At 41.8% G+C, this 22,293-nt stretch overlaps 1 protein-coding gene across 1 annotated transcript in view; it reads right to left on the bottom strand.

Annotated features, from left to right (window-relative positions):
- Positions 1–1,224: 1,224 nt before the first annotated feature.
- Positions 1,225–22,293, bottom strand: part of esama (endothelial cell adhesion molecule a) — a 38,148-nt gene continuing 17,079 nt past the window's right edge. Inside the window, exons 2-7 of the mRNA XM_076161356.1 lie at positions 8,150–8,301; positions 6,417–6,618; positions 6,185–6,340; positions 5,133–5,255; positions 4,808–4,949; positions 1,225–4,323 (exon numbers count right to left, since the gene is read on the bottom strand). Coding sequence (XP_076017471.1) covers positions 3,801–4,323; positions 4,808–4,949; positions 5,133–5,255; positions 6,185–6,340; positions 6,417–6,618; positions 8,150–8,301 — 1,298 coding nt within the window. The 3' untranslated portion in view covers positions 1,225–3,800. The remainder of the gene's footprint in view (positions 4,324–4,807; positions 4,950–5,132; positions 5,256–6,184; positions 6,341–6,416; positions 6,619–8,149; positions 8,302–22,293) is intronic.

Below are 22,293 nucleotides of genomic sequence, written 5' to 3'. Positions count from 1 at the left end.
ATTTTATTTTTTCTACTTTCTTTCTTTTATTGTCTATTTGGTTGTTTTCTCTAACAGATTTTGGGACAGTTCTTACTCATACACTGACCTCTGAGCTCTTGTCTGTTCGTTCATCCACAACACTGTACAGGTAAATGAAATGCCATAGTGTATACACATGTGATCACCTCCCCCTATTGCTTTGAGAGGAAGAAATGAAGTAATGCATCATTTGAATACAAAAGCCATGCACCTTTTTGACGACTTCGTACTGTAGCTCCACATGAATAAAAAGTCAAACGATTACGGGTGCAGTGCCATCCATTACAAAAGCCTTTTGTTCTGTTTATTTGTTGTCAACCAATAACTGAACTGAATGAGAATATTTTGTTGTTTCTTCTAATTATTATCTTAATATTTGATAGAGACTCTTGCTGGATTTCTATTCTTATTTACTGTGTTGTCAGAGCAACACACACGTTTCACCCTGTTCAGCCATGTGGATGTCATTCACTTTGTTTTCTTTGGATTCCCTGGTGAGATGAGCTCATTTGATTACAGCCGTGCATATTATCATATTTATGAATTCCTTTGCGCAATGTAGGTGAATGTTACATTGCTAATTGCAAATTCTAATAAACATTCTACCCTAACAATACATGAGTTTGCTCTTCTTTGCCTCTTTGTTGTGATTTTATTACAGGACATGTGTCAAAATATCAGAATATAGATATAAGATGTGTAAATGTGCATGAAATGGAGATAAAGGAGGTATAAAATTGAATAATTGTGATACTACAAGTTATATTATATATAAAAGAGCTACAAAGCCTAAAATAGCCCTTTTGCTAATCCTTTGTCTTTCCAAAAGGGAGAGAAATGTGATATGCTGCTCCCTAGTGGTTGACATTACATGTCAGAAATGGGGGTGAAATAGGTAACAAAATAAAATTAAAGACAGTATATTTGTATTTGCAGCTGTTTGAAGGAATTCATATTAGGATCACACTTTCAGATAGAAACCCTTAACCGTGTGTCATAAATTAAACACTTAATGGAACCATTTTGTAAGTAGTAAGAGTAAGTCTGAGCAATTCAGGAATGGTCTACCTGTACTGGCACATCACTGCCACAAGGTGAAGATGCAGGTCTTTAAATCAAACTTCCTACTATGTAACACTATAGAAATTTAAAAAAGAATCACAATATCTTTCTTCAAATTTTCAAAAATAACCCCCACAAAGCTGAAGATTTCACTTTTAATTCGAAATATTGTATAAAGGTTCCATGAACACAAATATGGAGGATACAAGTGAACACTGCACATTGTTGTCCACGGTTCAGCGGCGGCCGAAGCACATTTGACCACCAGTCATACATTAGTTATACAGTCCATCCTGGTTTATGACTCACTGATAGTGAGAACCTCTTCAACTATTCTATAATCAGCTCATGTGCAATGAAAAATAAAGGCTTAAAACATTTTAATGTTGACTGTTTAAAGTTCTGTTCTGCTTATTCAAATGATTCATTAGATGCAGAGGATCATGATGAATATTTCCATTTTTGCTCTTGTATTAAAAGCAATACACACCAAAACAAACCCATTACAGCTTCAAATACACTTAATACTTTGTGTTTTGCTGTCACAAACCTGCATAACAGAAAGCTTTGTACTCTAATTCTACCACCTTCTTCTAGAAACTATAAGAGGCGCTACTTTGTGTGTTCCCTTTTAAAATGTCTGAACTTTGGTGCACAAATAAAGCAAAACAACAAAATGATGCTCCAGTGTAATGACAACACAGCAGAAGAATGGATGGTTTGTCCACATTCAGACATACAGTACAATTCATAAGAGACAAATGATCATCAACCGGACTTGTAGATGATGTGGATGCTGAGTTTTATAAACTCAGTCAGTTCTACATTAGCGTGTAACTCTGGCACCATTTTGATACACACAGGTTGTGCAATGGAAAATGTTGCCTGGATGCAAACGTTCAAGCCAACTATTTCTTTCAACTATGGACTCATGGAAATGTGTTATTCTTGAAAATATTTGCCCTGACATTGTTTTAACTTAATGGCAGATATTGTTTAACTGTATAGTAGAGTAATGAAACCTTTTAACAAAATCCAGTGCTTGATTTGAGCTTAATTTCAGTAGTAAAACCTAAATCTGATATTCCACACGTTGTATTCAATACATAAGTTTAGCCCCCTGCATTTAAAAGAGATTTTGAACAATTTCATCGGTCTTTTAGGGCTCTATTAAGTATGTGAAAACAAAAAGCTTAAGTGGTTGTAGAGGTACAGCAGGTGACCTCTATGGCAGACAGGCGCCTTCCTGCCTCTCCTTAAAACATTTGAGTGAATTCAGTCCTAACTCAAGACACAAGAGGAAGGAACGCTTGTGACGTCAGAAGAAAGATAGAAGTCAGTTTCCTTGATTTTGCACAAAATCCTCTCTACCCACAAACGTGTGATTGTTCTCATATGGATAAATGGAATAACAGTGCCCCTTTAATGTGGAAAGTGTCCACTCACTCGTGTCCAAGTAATAAACTGTAGTAAAACCATGAACCAGGCACCTGCAGGATCATTCCAAACATGCTCATATTGATGTCCTGTTACTGTTTGTTGGCAATGTTGGTGACAAATCAATAAGGAAAGAAACGAGCTCATGGAGTGAATAAATCATGTAAGGATTGTTCTTTCTTTGCCACTGACTTGCACTCCAAAACAAACTAAAACATATCAACTGCACAGTGAATGACTCTGTACTCTATCTACTGTATCTTTGGTCCAGGCAGACACACAGCATGACCTCTATCATATATTTATACCAGCCGTGCCTGACTTTATGCAACAAATGATCAATCTGTCACATTGAACAGAAAATAAATATCATATTTACAATGCAGTAGGAAACTTTAAATTAATACAACTCAAGTTTGGACGGCTTTTGGCTTGACAAAGTTACTATACTGCAGTTAGGAATAGTGCTCAATGTTATAAGAAGCTTTTGCAAATCTGTGTTTGGAGCTTTAAGAACACTTTTTTTAAGATAAAGTGAAGCACAAAATCGATCAGGTCACTTTGTGTGGACATTTGTATCCAAACGTTTGATGTTGTCTAAGCTTTCTTTCAATTCATTCATTCATGTCTTTGTCTGTGGCAGGATTGGAGGGATTACGACACACTTTCTTCACATTACACCCTCGGCTCCATTTTCATTTTCCTCTGAATAGAAATGAAAAACCGCTTAAACTTGGTTTGGTCTTAACCGCTACTCCCTTTGGCTGTGTTAAAGCATCCACAAAGATGATGATGAAGTCGAGCAGGCCTTCATCAACCGACACTGAGCTCTGCATACTAATGAATTCTCCCCATGACGATCCATTTGTTTCATTCTCTCTGTTCACTTTATACATAAAAGTGACAATTTTGAGGGGGAATGTATTCATAAAGTGGAAAAAAAAGAATGTATGAAAATCATATATATACAGATTTAGCTTTGTATACAGTGCATACAGAGTATAAAACATGTAAGAATACTTAAAGCAGGTAAACAGTCTGAAGGTCTTGCAGGTTGTCACGGAATTTTGACTTTATCAAAACCTTACTGATGCAAAAGTAAATGATAGTAAGTAAATTTTACCTTTTCATGTGTTTATTTGCTAAATATGTGTGTGTGTGTGCGTGTGTGTGTGTGCGTTCCGTGAATTAAAAAAATACGTGGCTGACTCTGCTGGAGAGTGTAAGGTACAGCATGCCACTGTTTAAGAGCTCGACTCTTCCCAGCACTTAGACCGGCGTTAGACCAAAGATCCCGCCTGGTTCTGGGCAGGCACCATGATGGGCACCCCTCCCATCCGGGTGATGTTAGCGGCCGAAACCGTGGAGGTGGGCAGCGACGGGGCCGCCTGCTGCAGCTGGAGATGAGACTGGCTGTAGGTCTGTGGCACGGCCTGGGCCTGGGGCAGCTGGGCGTAGCGCTCGGGTCTGGGAAAGGAGTTCCCGTTGGCGCTGGGCTCGGGGGGGCCGCGGGGCAGGGTGGCGCTACTGTCGTAGCCGTAGTTGGTGGGGGTGGAGGCTCCGTGCTGCTGCTGGCGGGGCGGTCGGTAGCCGGCGATGCTGCCTGCGGCGGTGATGATGGAGGCGGTGTCTGAGGGGGGCCGCTGTGGGTACTGCTGCAGGTGGGGGTGGTTGTTCTCCTGTGAGGGCTCCCTGTGGTGCGGGCTGGAGGCGATGGAGGACAGGGTGCCATTCTTGGAGATGATATCCGAGCCCATGCCACTCTTGGCCCAGGACACACGTTTAGGGGCCTGAGCATCCTCCCTGGACGAGGATCAGAGACAGCTTAGCTCTCACACTCCACACCACAACGTTTTAATAAAAACAATATAAACATGTTTGTTCAGCCAATCCTGCAACCTGTGTGATAATTATGGCAGAAGTTTGTCTGTCTATCTATTAACAGGCTGGCTCTACCTTCCTCAGTGTCTGCTACCATCTAGTGGTGAATAAGTGTTAACACAGGATAAGCAGCCTGGATGGTTGTGAGTGAATGGTCTAAAAAATTAAATATGATGATTTGAATCTGCTCAAAATCGACTTTAATTTTCCTCCGCCCACAATCCAGATCTCCACAATGTTTCTTAAAAATCCATCCATCCTGTAACATGTTGAGTTATCCTGACAAAACGCACCAACACACACACTCAGGAAGTTTCATTCGGTCTATAAGGAAAAAATGGATTGGGAGTTGGTTGTAAGCTATACTGTATGAACCATGGCCGGATATAAAGCTACATGAACTCACTTGATTTCATTGGCCAAGTCGTCCTCACTGTCTCTCCGCCTCTTCACCCAGAAGTACCCAAAGCTGAGGAGGAGGAGGATGAGGATGACGCCCACAATTGAGCCCACTGTGGCCCCAGCTATCACTCCAGCCCTGTCAGTGGCTAAAGGAAGCACAAAGACAACACATCAGCACTCAACCAAAGCACATCATCTCTCAAAGTCTTTCCCATGATGATGTATCACGCCAACATCAATTATAGATGAACGAAGAGCTTCAGGGGGACTTCGCTCTTTGACCCTTTGCTCTGTTTTATGTCTGTGTTGTGTGTTGTGTTGTTACGCACGGGTGATGACCTTCAGGCTGTAGGAGCATATCTCCGACCCGGCTGAGTTTGTCGCCGTGCACATGTACTTCCCCGACATGTTAGCGCTCAGGTTGTTCAGAGTTAAAGTGCCGTTCTTCTCATCTGAAACATCAGTGAACATGCAGGTCAGGCATACACACACACACTGCATACTGTTTATGCAGACATATAGCATGTACGTATATGAGAAGACAGAGACTAAAACAGATGCATGTGCTTTCTTCCACACCATTTGTTTGTATTATATTATATTCTTCATCATAGAGGAGGAAGGAGCCACTGCTGCTGGTTTGAATCTGCTCCCCTCTACTCTGCTGTAATGCACTTAGTATAATAACACACAGCTTTCAGAAACCCAACTGCAGGTAAGATAAGAAGCAATGTGGCACAAACTGAAGGCTCCTCTGCCTGCATCCCTGTTCTTTAATTGGCTGCTTCCTTTTTTATTTTCACTCAGAATGTAAATCAGATGCTTTTTGTGTCTTTAAATGTTACATTTTGTGACTGTGACTGTGAGCTTTCATACTCTTTTATTCTCTTATATCGTATTTTATTGTGACAAATAAGCTTTTGGGTCCAAGGTAGCGCCTAAATATAAAAACACCATCAGAAATCTACAAAACAGATGGATTTTGATGGTTTCTTAGGTAGGTGAGACTGTTTCTCAAATGCTGGTTCCAATAGAGAGTTTTCAAAAATCGGGCTTGTATTTGCTATAATGGGATTGTCAGCAGGTCCAATGTGGATCCAGATACTGATCCTGCTCTTGTGGATTAAGCGCTCTCATAGGAGAGACACTTTACATTGACAATTATATCTAGAAACATGCTGCTTTCACCAAAGTGTCACTAGGTTAATGCTGATTCAGCTAAATTGATGCTGAATTTTTTTGTTTTTTTTTGAGCTGCTCAGCATTTTTATCCCATGTTGGCTGACAAATCTGATCAAATATATTCATAGCTCAGTGGGAAAAAAACGGAAGACAGAAAGAACATCCTGGAATAAGTCTGCACTGAGCTGTTGTCACTCACTGAGCATAGGTGAGAAGAAGACCTCGGAGGTGGGGTTGGTTTTCTTCCACCTGTACATGGGAACAGGCTTCCCAGCAGCGGACACGCAGCTCAGAGACACGTTCCCCTTCAGCACTGGCTTACCGGACAGGGAACACTTTGGGACAGCAGGAGGGACTGAGAGAGGTGAGGAGAGGAGATCAGATACAGGCTCTTGCCATCATACACTCAATACGTGTGTGTCCTAAATTACCTTTCACATTCAGTGTGAGCTGAGCAGTGAAACCGTGTTTTCCGGGAATTATGACCTGGCAGAGGTATATTCCAGAATCAGACTCCTGTGTGTTGTTGATGTACAGCGACAGGTTTGATGATGGCATGGTTTCGGTGAAGCCGACGCGACCAATAAACTGGTCGCTGATGACAATCGAGCCTGTACTTGTGTAGGAGATAATCTGGACAAGAAAAGAGGGAGGAACAGGAATAAAGAAGGAGGAAATAAAGACAACCTGAGGGGAACGACGTCAGGATGTAACTGTTTCATTCGTCATAAGAAACAGGTTTTAAAGTTAGGATCTGCATCCGGACCAAATAGCATCCAACAAACAAACACACTTGAATGCCTAAATAAAATGTGATGTGGTTGTTCCATGTTTCTAGACCTATAAGCCCCAGTTTCATTAGAATTGGTTGATAACTTTTTGAGTAATCCAGGGATGTAGATGGATGATTTGAAAGGGTTTCATCCTCCAATTACAAAACTTGTGCAATAATGAATATTTAGCTAGAGCGCCATCTCCATGCTGTACACCTTCAGCTTTCTTTGCTTCTCCAGACGAAGGCTTAGTTCTAAGATAGCAAAGATCTGTTTTGTATTCTGGTTACTAACATAGTTACCAGAATACATAGTTGATGGTCCAGCTGTATGAAAAAGTCCCAACTGGGCCTTTTGCCTGTGATCCTCTTTGGGGGGTTTATGTGTGCTGTCCAACAATCTAACCTAGACAGATATGTCAGACTGTGATCGGTTCCCTGGATAATATCTGTGATGAACTAGAAAGATTGACATTAAAGGAAATTAAAAGTCCAGCTGAGCCTCTCATCAAAACCCAACTCCATTTCATCTATCACTGAAACAAGTTCTGTAATTCTAGTCTGATTTGGAAAAACAAATTCATCTGTGCCTAGGTGTCCTGAGGTGATATTGGTTTGTATAGTTGCATAAAACAGCACACCTTTAAGGGAACATCATGTCATAGTGTTGGGTTGGACATTGACTGGATATCATGTTTATTTTTGAATAATTTCCCCCACTTTAAGTTGATAGTAAGTTTGACACTAAGCACAGGGACCATTCAGGGACTCACAGCCGGGGGAGGAGCTCCATTCATCGGACGGTGGTTCAGCCTGCACTCAGTCATGCACCCTGGATGTTCAATGTAGTAAGCATGGACGCTTGATTTACACAAACATCAATATGAAAGCTGAATTTACAGTACGTAACAGCGTAAGGATTTTGTTGTATTATATTAGGTTTGATGCTGGGTTTGTAATAATGGGTCAGGATGTGCTCAGTATAACAAGATTTATACAGGTTGGGTCTAAGAGTTAAAGCAGTAAAGCAATATTACAGCGCTTATATTAAAGGTTTAAGCTTATTTTTTTGTCTTGGATTAATTTCTAAGGCTTTCTAAAGGAAGAGCTTTGTCAGATTAACAGTATGGGAACAATCTAATCCCAGACATGAGAGGCACAGCTGGTAAAGTGAAAAGATTTGACTGTTGGGCTGTGGTTGCCTGTAGTATTTTGGCAATGGAGCAAAATATGGACACATTTCTCCATGACCATAACAAAACAGACATGACAGCATATGCATGTCACACTGAGATAGTGAGCAGGATGGTGATACATTAAGCTGCCGCCTACATGCAGGAAGACAAATCCCTTTATTATTTATTATTTTATTACATTTCCTGGCTTCCTCACCTGGTGGGTCTGTGTAGCAACAACATTCCAGAGGATGGTGTTGGCAGACAGGTCGCTGCCCGGATCAGGTGTGTACGAGGCCCTCAGCACCACCATCTGACCCTTGATCACATCTATGTTGGTCTTAGGCAGCTGAATCTGGGCCCACACACCTGGATGGAGGGAGAGAGGACAACATCTTTGGTTCAAATGTAACATTAAGGTTTCACTTATGTGCACTGATGCAAACAGCTGAAAGACAACACAGCTGTTTTATCACAGGAACGGACAGTGAAGTGGAGGTTTAAGCTGAAAAGAGCTTTTACAGTATATCCAAACATACTTACATATTTAACACTCGCATAAAAAGAAAACGTGAGACTAATATAACACAAATAACATAGATACATATTGTAATATTCATTCAGTCATTAGTATTGTGTCTCTTATGATCACACATGTCTCATTAGTGATCAGTCAAGCATTGGTTGATCATAGGGGAAATTAATTATGGAATTATTATTATTATTTTTTCATGCATTGGGCTCATTAATGTTCTTCATTAAGACAGAAAGTGGCTCAAATTATGTTTTAACCAGGGTTCCAGCAGAATGGCACATGGCTGCGTCAGTGAGCAGCCAGTGTGTGAGTGAATACCAATATGAACTAGAGAGCACCTAGGACCCTTCATCTCGTTTTTTTTGCAACTATAAAGTCAGACTTAAATAATACAAAACATATATTTAAATCAGATGTATAAAAAAGATTAACCATGCTAAATCAGGGGACAGAATTGTGGACATTCTTCAGCATCATCTTAAGAACACAGTGGTGCAAGCGGTACGTTTCTTTGTTAATGTATAGTAAGAATCTGGATTTATACTGTATTCTGTATCTGGGTTCAACTGCACCTGTTTATAATCCATCACTTTAGACACAAATGTCAACAACCTGCATTATTAAAGACATTCCCTAAGTCCTATATCCAATCCATCAAAATATAATGATATTAAGAACTTAATAATTGATAAAACAGCTGGTTCTCGTTCCTATTTGGGGCTGCGAAGTGGCAAATGGAGGAAAACAACTTAGGTGACAGAATTCAATTATTGAGGATCTACCTGGGTTCATTGACAGAGTAATATGTAATGTGTATTTATGACCAGAGGAGGGCAACAGAGAGCCAAAACACAAGTGATATTGGTGCCATAAACGTGATCCATTCTTGTGTGGTTGTTAATCCTATGTGAGTGTGTTCAGCGTTTCATGTAATTAAAGGGTTTGACGTCAGTGAGATGAGATAGTTTGATAGTGTGTGTCACCTTGTTAGGGCAACTTTTCCTCATGTCTCCCTCCACCACAGAGACAGAAAGAAGGAGCGGGATTTATCAGGAGGATGACACACACCCACAAACACACACATAGCAAGGGACTTGTTTTTGTCTCATTTTATCTCTTCGTCTTCTCACCCATCTCTCCCCTCACATTCAAAGCTGTAAGCAGCAGCAGGATATCAGCTAGGGAGGACGACCAGATGGATGTGACAGGAGGGGCAAAGATGAATGCCCAAACTCTTATCATCTTTGTGATTAAGTATTTATTGACATGTCCTGTTACATGGTGTATTGTCCCCTGCTACGTTCTTGAGAGTAGTAAGTGTGTTACGTGTCTACTCGTGGACGTGCTGTTTCTGATATAGAGCCATGTCAGTGAGGTCATTTATCAGAAAACAAGCAGTGGATGAAGGAAAGGGCAAGGAGGGGAAGAGGAACAAGAAAGGACAAGAGAAGGCAACAATAAGAGCAGATCCATTGTGTCACTTTCTCTTTCGACCTAAGCAGATTTGACTGATGGATGGATGGATGGATGGATGGATCAGTGGACGTGTAGAGACGACAGAAAGAAGCTTAAATGGAGCGACTTTAATGATTACAGTAAGCCTGTAATGAAGCGAGACACTGCCGCCAGTCTTCTTGCGGATGGTGGACAGATTGAAAAAAAAGCAGAATGTGGGAGACGATATGTAAACCTGTCGTCTTAGGCACCTTTCACACGAAGCTCCTTTTGTACCGACACAGGTGCTGCTACACATCCTCGCCGTGGATGACACCACCCACCCGCTGTCGGCTCAGCTTGTTGTTTGCGAGCTGGTTACTATTTTCATGGCATGGAGCAGGCACCTTTGTTTGCTTCAGGCAGTTTCAGTACATGACATCTTCCATGGGAGAGAGCAACAATTGGTGTTTAATAATCCCAGCTCCGGTTCGACTGTGTCATGTTCTGAAACCATCAGCACCGGCCTCTCAACATGTCCGGTTTCAGTCTGTTCACCACGCCGGTCTGCTCTTGTTGTGATTGGACAGGTGGTTTTGAAATTGCGTGTCAGATAGTTACACATTTAAAAACATGCCACCAGTAGAGGGGAAACAGCTCTGGGTAGCATGTGTATACCCTGTACCCTTAAAACTGAGATGTAACTCGAGAAACAATAGCAATAAAAGCAGCTAGAAAGTGTCCATATAACTAAAGATGTGTTCTAATGCAGTGTTATGTCCCTGCAGGTCCCTCTTTGACATTTAGTCAGTTTATTCAATGTTAATATAACAAATCTATACTAATAATTGGTGGTAGTGGGCTTTTTCTTTGTTTTTGCTTGGATAAAAGATAACAGTTACTGTGAAGACAATGTCCTTCTATCTGCCGCAGCTTGTGACCTGCTGTGTGCGGACAAGACTTCCCTCCAGGGACGGTCAAGACACCAACATTTATTTGGGAGAAATTATGCAAAATCTTCACTTAGTAGGGGATGAGATTGTAATCCTATTGTTGGTGAGTTTTTCCCCATAACAACTTGCAGAGTGCACATTTCCTGACATCCTGAGATCCTTCCAGACGCAGATGGACACCGTGCACCCCAGCAGAGAAACAGATGAATGGATGAATGTAATGGAGGGAGAAATGGAGGAATGAACAGGGCCGTGGGGATCACACTCATAACGCTCACTCTTCACCCTTCATTTGGCCGGCGATGCTTAGTCTTTCCCACTGTGGCTTGAAATATTCCATAGTGACTGATGACAGGGCGGATGGGACCGTGTTCACTCAGTGTGAAGAGAATGAAGGAAGTAATGAGGGCTGGATGAGGTTTTTAGGTCTCACTGGAGATAATGAGAGAATGGAGCTCAGTCTGATTTAACAAGGTGTTTCACAGTTAGCTGGGGTCATCTTTTATTAACGATACTGTCTGTTCAGGTGTGTGTGTGTGTGTGGCTGTGTGCACCTGTACTGTGCCAGCTTCAGGATATTCAACACTCACTTCTGTAGTGGCTTCAGTATTTTGATAATAGAGCCTGTTGGGAGAACATAAATCAAAAGCCACAGTGATGAAGCCAGGATGTTACACACAACGCCATCATGATTTGTCACACTCGAGGAAAGAAGACAATGAGGATGCGTCATATTTCTATGGATGACAGCATTGGCCAGGTGTTATTCATGCATTGGTGTGTATCAAATCCAATATGCACCACCGTCTGACTACTGAGGCAAGTGTGTACACGGAGCCTTTTCTTTCCTGTTTGGTGTGTGTGTGCAAATCTCTTAATTGCAGGAAACACTTCCGATTGATCCTGTTTACATTTACAGTGTAGAGAAAACCGAAACCGTGCAGCCCATGATAACAGTGACCTTAAACCAGCATCTTTCATGCTGAAAGATGGGTGGAGTGGGCCGGTCGCTTCCTCTGAGAGCGTTATCAGCTGCTTTTGGAGTGAACTGATTAGAGGGGTGGGGGGCCGGAGGGTGAGGTAAGCTGCAGTGAACACACAACTTAAGTGGAGAACAGACTCATTACAGAACAAGAGAGAAGGGAAACAAGGATGATAGAATGAGAAGTTGACATGAGGAGGAAAAGACGACATCTGAATGATCTGAAAGCGATAACGAGAATAGCTCCGTGTTGGAACGTGTCCCCGTGGAGAGAATACATGTCTTCTCTCTGGAGGATGGGTGGAGCAGCGATGCCACAGATAAACTACAGAGGCAGCTCATGGGACGAGCTTGCTCCCAATCTCACCAGATCTGACTTTGGATTGCTTCTGCAATCAAAGTGGAAACATATAAACTATGACTGATCACCTAGCCACTTGTCGCTGTCAGATGTGACAATTAGGGTCCCCAGTGCAAGATGATTGTCGTGGATTTGTTGTTTTGCTATGATCTGATCTTTTCCATGGCTTGATTGTTGTTTCTTTGCTCTCTCTTTCACCCACACTCACACAAGAGCTGAGTCAGGGGCAGGAACCACTGCAGGCTATATTAAGCCTGTCACTATTGACTATTTTGATAATTTGATTGATTCATCGACTGATTATCTGCCTTGTGTAGGCGGTAGTTGGTTAGCGTGTTATCAAATGTTTTATTATTAGTCATTTCATGGCCCTTTGAAAGCATCTGGGTTCTATTATCCATCTTTCCCTGCTCCACAAACCTGAAATCAGGTGTGCATAAGCAGTGCCAAGCGGTAGAAAGAGGTAGAAATATACAACTATTGTTCTGGATCATCTCATTTAAGGAGGACCCTCAGATTCAATTGAGCCTTCGGGATTCCTTAAAGGAACCACAGAACCACCTTCCCCAGCCATGTCCTCCAGAGAGTCATGTCCCTGAATTGGAACACGGCTCAGACGTCACCTTTTTTTCCTCCTCCAGGCAGATGTCATCACTATATGACAGCAGACATCACATATCTACCAAACTCTTCAGAGGGAGGAAGACGAGCTACAGCCAAAAGCTGTCAAAGTAGAAACCAGTAAACAGCACAGCCATTATAGTGACACACTCACAACGGCTGTATCTGTCCAGAGACACACTCACGGTTTGGAGAATCTTTAAATGGACTGAGACAAATTAGTTAGTAAATGGTAATAATATTTAGAGTTCTTAGCATTCGTTACACCACCATCAGTGTAAATGTGTATTATAGTGTTTCATAAGCGTGTTTAATTCTTTTCTGCTTGTTGACTAGTAACTCAACTGCTCCAACCACTCACAGCCTCACACAGATGCTCCTGTATACACCAGGAAGTATTCACATTAACACAAATCTCTCTCTCTTATATTCAGCCATGAATTATTGAGTCCCACACCTAACACGTCACATTCAGCAGTGAAACACAGGGAACTAGCTTTTACTTTCTAATGTGCATAAATATGAATAATTGATAGCTCACATTCTGAGCTAACAAGTAGAAAGCGGAAGGGCAAAGTGGATTCAACATGGAGATCAAGCTTAAACAATGAGACCTTTGTGATTCTAATAACCATTTCAAAACTGGAGTCATTCTCTGTAGATGAGCCAGAGAGCCAACATGGACTGAGCCCTGACTGCTTCACACCTCAATCAAGGACAGCCACTATAGATTTGATAAATTCAAATGTATCCATTTCTATTTTCTACGTCAAACTTTGGTAAAGAATCAACAAAATGTCCTCCACCAACATGGATTTCTTTCATTACATACTCAATTTGAATATGACCTAATGATTTGACTTACAAGGTTTCTGGTTTCAATTGAGTGACATTTCCTCTTCTCTGTCTGCATAATAAAGGCAGGGATCATGTTTGATCACAGCAGCCGTGTTCGAAACCAAATCAATTTGCTGTTATCGTTCTGCACAACCGTTCCTGAAAGTGGTGTTTGATCAAAGGTGCTGCTAGAGTGCAACCAGTCCAGCAGTGTCCACAATGTTTACAATGAAGGTGTCTGACACAAGGTGCCTCTCCCTCAGACTGTAAGTATGTCTGTCTCTCTGTGCCACAGGTGTGTGTGTTTCTCTCCAAACTGTGTGCCACTGATAGACGAGGCACAGCTGACTGGAGAGCAAATCACATAATATAACATATAACTTTAAAACATTTGTACTGAAGCCCAGAACCACAAGATGAATAAGTGAACTAAAAACGTAAACTCTGCACAAAAACATTTGGTCCTCACAGAGATAGAGGTGTAACGCACACACAAAGACACTGCTTGTCATTAACACAGAGGGCTCAGGGCTGAGGCAGCGCTCATCATCTGATAAGTGTATGATTGCCATTCCTTCTCGCATAATTAAAGGAAAGACACAGCGGTGGGACTCTGGGGGGGAAGAATGTGTCGTGTATGTCCTCCAGCTGCAACATTACAAGCCAGTCACCAAATGGCTCGACTGAGTGAGAGGAGAGGAGGAGGAAAGCTCCGGCTTAATTGGAGGGACCGAGATAGTGTGTGTGCTAAGAAAAGGCCAGGAGGAGAGTCAGTGCTGTGTGTAGCTGTGGGAGGGTGTTTGAGTTTGAGTTTATGTTTATGTATATGCTTCTCCACTGCTGGACTGTGTCTGTCAGCTGCAAACGTGTCTTGGAACACATGCTGTAACACTTCCTCAATCCACCTACTGAAAGCTACATGTGTAGCTCATGCTAACAGGATGCCATGTTGTGACAGAAAGAATGAGATTGCAGATACAAGCGGCAGAAATAGATGTCCTCTGTAGGGTGTCAGGAAATATGCCACATTCTCACCATATACACTCCGGCTACTGCATTTTTACAAGGAAAATGTAAATGTGAATGCAATTTACAGCTTCCAAAACTTAACTTACATTTCAGTAAAGTAATTGTTTAGAAGATTGACATATAGTGAATTTAATGTGGTCTTCAGCCAAAAGTCTGATTCTATTTCTATCATTTAAGAAACTGTTGCTTTCTTGACATTTTCAAATAACACAACTACTACACAACTAAATTATTAAAACATATAAATGCACTGTACGTCAATAATCATAATCATAGCTTCGGTGTATTCGTGTATGCCTCTACTGCACAACATTCATACATTTCTCATTCTCATAACGAGCTCATGGTCTTCGGCAACTGCATACATTTGCCAGTGTGCGTTGGTTTCTGATGGCAGGTTTGCGATAGCGGCTGAGCCTTTAGTCGGGACGGAGAGCCTGGGTTAATTGGAGTTGGTTTCCATCTGATAGGGGCAACGTGGGAGCGGCTGGAGAGGAGAAATTACTGAAAATCTGTCAATTGACTGAGCTGCAGGCTGCTATTATTCACATCAGGCAGATACAAACGTAGCTCGCCCGTCCCAGGCTATCAGCCCTATCTAGTGACAGGAACAATGGCAACTCCATTCCAATCCAACTTTAGAAAAAGAAAAAAAAATCAGACCAGGACCAGGATCGTTTTGTGAGCGATATGGGAATATCTGCATTTGACTGAAGCAGTGGTTTCCAGCTTTTGAAAAAAAACAAACCCACACCAAACCACGTCACTCCTCTCCACACACACACACAGACACACTTCCTTTGCATTGTGTAGTTGATGCAGGAGAGGAAAAAGCTGGGCTTCCTGATAGTGCTGTGATGGAGCTTCATTCCATGATTTGCCTTGCTAGTTTGTGATTAAGTGATGTCCAGTAGTCCAGGTCAGACAGGAAGTAGCCCGCACAGAGACAAAGAGCCATTATCACAGTTTTTACTGGACGCCTACACTGCCTCACTACTCCTACCTTTCACCTCACATATAAACTCTATCTAACATTGTTTAAAAAGCTACTACTGCTGAGAACTACTGCTATTGCTCCAAAAAGAACTGAATTATTCATTAATATTGATCCATTTCAAAATAAATGTTATTGCATTACTTATTCAGTCCTTATTAAAGAAAGGCATTACATCATTACCTCATGACTCGATGGCAAATAGTGATATCAAATCTTTATTAGTTATTACCTGGCTCCAAGCACTGGGAATATTATCACACACAGAACATTAATGGTTTTGCCACTGATCCAAGCTAGTATTAAAGTTATATTTTAAAAAGCCCTGGAGCATCACTTAATTCAGCCTCTAGAATGGTAACTAAAATAGTTTACAGAAGAGAAGAAGAAGAAGAAGAAAAGAAGAAAAAGAAGAAGAAGAAGAAGAAGAAGAAGAAGAAGGAGAGATAAAGTGTAACTCTTATTTACTTTAACAAAGTTTCAGGAATCCAACACCAGTTTTGCAATACATGACATTTCCTACTGGATCAATCAATGCGACCAGCTTGTACGCATGCCAACACAATACAGGCTCAGCATCACAGGAATTGAGATAACTGCTTAGTGTCATGCGACACACACAGGCACACACAGGCACACACAGGCACGTGCAGACACCGCCACAGATTTGATTTGTGCAGGGAGCTGTTGATAACTGCACAAATCACAACGGAGCGATGACAGGTGACAGGATCGACACAGGACAGCTGTGGATTACAGCTGCAGATTCCACCCAGGGTCATTCTATCCTGCTGCCCTCTTCTTCCTCCTCCATTAGGAATATAACAAGACAGGAGTGTGTGTGTGTGTGTTTTTTTGTATGTCTGTATGTGTGAGAGAAAGCATTAAGGGGAAGCATCCAATCTGCAAATCTGATATTTCTCCACTTTAATCAAAAGATGGGAAACATTACAGTATGACGTGATTCTGTCGTTTCAAGACGGAAGATGGAGGGAGCTGTGCTGTCACATGTGGCCGATTGTGTGTGGGTGTGTGTGAGTGAGTGAGTGTATTCTATTAAAGAGATGTGGTGGCAGTGGGTGGTTGGGAAGGTCCGACAGCTGGCTAAATGAAAACAGGAGGAATAGAGGAATGATGGATTCATCCTGGAGAGCGGCTAACATAGGGACACCTATATGATCGCTGTGTGCATCGCTTACACGGATGACTTGTAAGCACGTTGAGAGGGAATGTCTGAGTTTCTCTCCTGGGTGCTCCCTCCCTGTGTGTGTGTGTTTGGTGATTGCTGGGTTATCCCGGCAATACACTTGATGCACCATGCTGCTGCCAGCTGAGTGCAGCACTACAGCGAAACAAATTAGATGTAGTGACGATCAACGTAAACGTCATTTGGAACTATGATTCCCCGAACGACTCATTTCCAATCAAACGACTTGGGGAGAGCTGCAGGCATTCAATGTCCTTGGGGGAGGAGTGGGCTGCAGAGTCACCAGGAGACAGAACAACGGCTAAGGGACTTAATTTTTCAAGAAAGTCCTTGTTATAGCACCGAAGGAGGTCTACTATGATGTCAGTTGGTCCTCCCTCTCTTTCTCTCTGTGCATGAGTTATAGAGATTGAGAATGGAAAACACAGAACATCCGAGGGTCTCCTTCTACCAAAATGTCTTCCCTTATACTCCCTCCAAACAAACTGCAGTGAGTATTTATTAAGCATGCCCGACTGAATTAATTTGATGTGTAACTGTGTGTAAATTGCTTGTATTTGTCAAGCTAAAATATCATCCCTTCCTTCTCTTGACAGAGCTCGCAGTAGTGACCCAATAATTGTACCGCAGGAACCCTTGTGGATTTGACGCCGCCAGTTTCCTCTAATTGGGATTTACAGCTCACATATAATTCATTTGTGTGCTTTAATAAGTGTCCCATATCTCATAACATGTAGCTCCTTCTCTTTGTTGTAGAAAATGGCTTTCCATAATGAAGGCCCTCGTCTCGCACACCCTTGAAAAAGGCAAGGAAGGAGAGAGGGGAGAGGACGGTGCTCGGAATCAAAGATAAGGGCTCTGCGGTGAGCGAGCGAGCGAGAGGCATTCATCTTGTTTTGACAGAGAGACTGATAACGTGGAAGGGGGGGAGGGAGTGTGAGGATGAGATTGTCTGCCGTGTAGCGATGCTAATTGGAGATGTTGAACATTTAACATGTTAATTTGCCTCGCAGATGCCAATAGATGAAAAGATATGCTGGGGAAAACTTTCTCAGCTTGGTCGCATGTTGCTGTGAGCCGGTGACTAATGACTCGCTCCTCTCATTACACAAACAAGTGGTCATACATTTCCTGGATTAGTTACTGATCACTGACAGTGTTTTCAATGTAAGCAGCAATGTAAGACAGACAGACAGGCAGAAAAAAAAACGATGACTAGCTTTAAAAATAGACATGGTGGGTTTGGACAGCTTGTAAAATGAGAACGACCATGACAGAGTGTGAGATGGGCTGGATTACATTACAGTTCCCACACCGTGTCACTCTCTGGTAACACTCTTGGTAATAACCACACACACACGTACACACTGTAATCTTCATAGTAGGATCAAGCCTATCTAACAGCTGATTTTAAGAGTAAATACTCAAAATCAATACTAAATGTTTCTTTAATGACCTTGGAGATGTTTGATCCAGAATGTGAGCGTTCCCTGATAAAGATGATCGGTGATGTGATGTTGATGAACTGCTCAGTCAGGGAGGAAAAACTAATTAGAACCTATAAGACTAATGAGATGTAAATGTAATTTGCATCGAAGTATTGAGATTGATTGTTTGGAACATTCATTATGAAGTATTTTCTGTTTTCAATTGTGTGAGATGTATGTCATGGACGTTGGCTTATATGATCAGCTTGTCACTGTGGCAACAGTTGAAAGTTTCTGTAGTTTGTATAAAGTTAAAGGGGACAAAAAAAAAATCCCCCCCAAAAAACCTAAATACCAAAACAATGATGGTTTCAATTTTCGATATGTTAGACACTCCATCCAGGATGTCACCATATAAGGGCGTGTAAAGTATTCTCTGATAACATCCTGTATCCCTGTGGAAGGCCCTGTATATCCTAAATTGCAAGCTCAAAGTCTGAGGCTGAGTGTGTGTGTGGGGGGAAGGGGCATCAAAAGCAACCCCTCCCCCCCCAGCCCGCCCCATCCCGGAGGCGGGAAGTTACAATTTGAGTTCACTGTCCCCAGAGGAAATGGTCATTTTGCTGTTTGGCCTCTGATATCCCCTCTGGCAAGGGTGCAATGGAAAATGTCCATTTCCTTGTGCCTGAAATTGATGTACCTGACAGGGGGGACTCGTCCTACGAAAACACCTGAAGTACAACACAAGAAAAGATCTCAGTATTTGTCTCAAGAGAGGACATTGCAGAGAATGTCCACTGTGAATTCCCCACAAGCTGTCAAAGAGCTACTTGTGGATGGACCCATCCATCTCTGATAAGACCATTCCTCTGAACTGAGAGGAACTGTTTATGGAAAAATACCAATTTCTTCAGCGTCAACTCTGTGTTGGCAAACAGCCAGGAATGATGACTTAGTCCAAATATAGAAATGTCACATGGTCTAGGGTGAAGAAATATGCAATGTTGAACATTGGTGATTTTCTTCTGAAAAGTTGTAATATTCGACTCCTTAACAGCACATTTAAGAAGACTTTGAAAGTGAAAATGGACTTTGGAGAAGGAGATATCAAGTACTCATGGAAAACCTATAGTGAAAACAACAATTAGGGGCAGTTCACCAGTCTATGGCAATAAGACACTGAACCATGTCTTAATATTGAGGTCATTGTGGTCCACTGGAGGAATGCCAGACAAGTCTGCCCAGTCTTCAAACAACACACGCAAGATCATGCCTGAGAGACGGTCTTCTTCTTCTTAATGGATGTTCGCAAGAACCTAGAGAAACAAGTGTGTGTGTGTGTGGTTTTAAATAAAATAAAATAAAATAGATAGATGAATAACACATAATATAGAGTGATGCCATATTTGCTGGTGTAATGACTTGTTCCACATCCTTCCTTTACTGAAGCTCAACGCTGCTGTCCTCCTATATTTTGCCTCCTAGAATTCTGAACTGCTGCCACATCGCTCAGATTGTCGCACCTGGAAACAAGCAGTGGTTTGCCTTTGATCTGGGCCATTTGTCTGTAATATTTGACTGTACAGTTTATGCAGTAGGCTAGAATGTACACTATATTTCTACGGGTAGTTGATAAAATCACCTGCTAAAGAGGATGTTAAGAGACATGACAATTTCAAAACTAACTGATAGTAGCACATTTCACCCAGCAGTCCTACTTTTACTTTTACACTAATTTAAATTAATATCCTAACTCTGATATCTGACTGAAGTGTGCGTGAGTTTAGGAACGAGGAGTGGTAGGTATGTTGAAATGGGCGTCCCTGGCATCATGTATTAAAAACAAATAATAATACTAGCAATCGTGCCACATAATTACATGGCTGAATCTAATTGGTGGGGGGTTGAGGTCAGTTTGGCTATTACAGACCTTTATGAGTATAGTATACAATGAACCCCATGGAAGAGAGTCTATATTTATGCTGTAATTGCTAGTGCTGCTAGAGAGTATAATTACACTACTACAGCCCCTATCATTGACACAGAGCCAGACACAAACACACTCATGGCAATGCACACAATAATGGCACTGATCACAATGCAGTGCCAACACCTTGTTTTCTGGTTTGATTTGATTAAAAGAATGGAAACTCTACCTACAAATCACTAAAATCACTGGCTATCCATCTAATGTGATGTCAGTGTAATGTTTTTAATATGTGATAAGACTTTGAGGACAAATCTGTTGCGTTGTGGGCTCGTATTGAAACATACAATCCATAAATCATGCCCAGGTCCGTCGGATGTATGACCCTTTATCAGCATCTTAACTGCTGCTTGGACTCAACCCGCATAAATCTAAGGGCATATTTAACCCTCGAAAAAAATAAAACTCCTTATCAAAAGATATGATCACATCCTTTAAGAGTACTTTTTTAGAGTAGAAATATATAAACATACTGTATATAGATGAATGTCATCTGATACCACTGTCACTGAAGCCACTGTGACCTGCTTCTGTTGTACAAACAAGCTTTAGCCGCCTACGTCATATTTTCTTTCCGAAATAAATGTGGCCTGAACTTCCAAGGTCATCAGTCAGAGATTTCCAAGTTGACGTACGAGTTGGCAGTGGAGTGCAGCTTCCAAATAAAACCAGACATCAACACAAAGCTGTGTGTCAGCTCCGTTTTGCGGTCACAAATATCCATTATAGGAATTTCTTTGGATGTGACTGCAAAATGGGCAACATTCCAGTTTGCCGGGATGTTTAGAATATGAGCCACTGAGGGGGGTATAATAGCATTATGAAGGGGGGCGAGGTAATCATATACGAAGAGTATGCAAAAACATGTACGGATGTTCTCGATATCATCATAATCAATCTTCAACCTTATCTTTTGTTTCAGATAATAATAATCAAACTTTTGCATGTCACACAGCTTTATGTCACTTTAAAGACGTCTAAGACTGCCCTGTTCTTGGCAAAGTGAATGCACTACTATTTTAATTAACATAATACCTACATGCCATCATTAGCATATCCATCTTAAGGTAAAATCTGGCAGACAGGAGGAACACTTGGAGGTTGAGGTTGAGTGTTCTGGGTGGAAAAACATATCAGATATTGTGTGTGAGTGTGTAAGGTACAATATGAAAGTGGATGGCACAGGTGCTCTTCCTCTCATCTGTGCTGCACTCAGAGATGATTGAGTTTTGGACGGTGAAGGAGTGAAGACTCTGTGCTAAGCCTCAAACACTCCTAATCCTATCAGTGTTCAAAGGCAGCGCTAAAGGTAAGGCTCCCCAAAGAGACAACCACACCTGCTGGTGGGGTGGAGGGATGGAGGCAGCAGACGGACTGGGAGTCAAGACACGCGTGAAGAGCAACACTGACATATGCACACGTATCCGCCCCCTAACATGTGAGAGTGAGTGATAGTAAACATGCCACCAGCTCAAATCAAACTCACACTGCCACAGTGAAGACCAACAGCTGGTGTGCACTACTGTGAAGCATTATCAATTATCCAGGAAGTTGTTAACCTGTCACCAGGTGGTGCATCTATTTTTTGAATCCAATTTCACAATTCTGAACACTTGTACGGATGAGATGCCATGCAGTGACAAAAGATGAGATGAATGTTTAATGTTCCATGTGCGGAAATTGGAAATGCATAGAAATCCCCTGTAACTAATACTTTGTGCAAGAGAATTTTCTTTGCCGAAACAGCGACTCTGCCTAGAGAGACCTGGATTCACCAACAGGAAACAGTAAACACCCCAATGACATGATCAAGGTGTATCACAGGGTTAAAAGATTCAAAACTTCTAAGTACAAGTTTACAGAAAAATTGATGTCAATGCAAGTGGACAGAAGCAAGGCTGCATAACACACAAGAAGAAAGTGGATAAAGAAAGAGCTAATAGGGGTATAATGGTTTTGCCCATACATTGCTTTCCGAGGGCATTTTCCCACCT

This window comes from Genypterus blacodes, unplaced genomic scaffold (assembly GCF_046128005.1).
Source record: "Genypterus blacodes isolate CSIRO-AG114 ecotype Tasmania unplaced genomic scaffold, CSIRO-AGI_Gbla_v1 ptg000111l_1, whole genome shotgun sequence".
Classification (NCBI taxonomy): Eukaryota; Metazoa; Chordata; class Actinopteri; order Ophidiiformes; family Ophidiidae; genus Genypterus; species Genypterus blacodes.
Note: the sequence above shows the minus strand (reverse complement) of the source record. Positions and strands in the feature narration are given on the sequence as shown.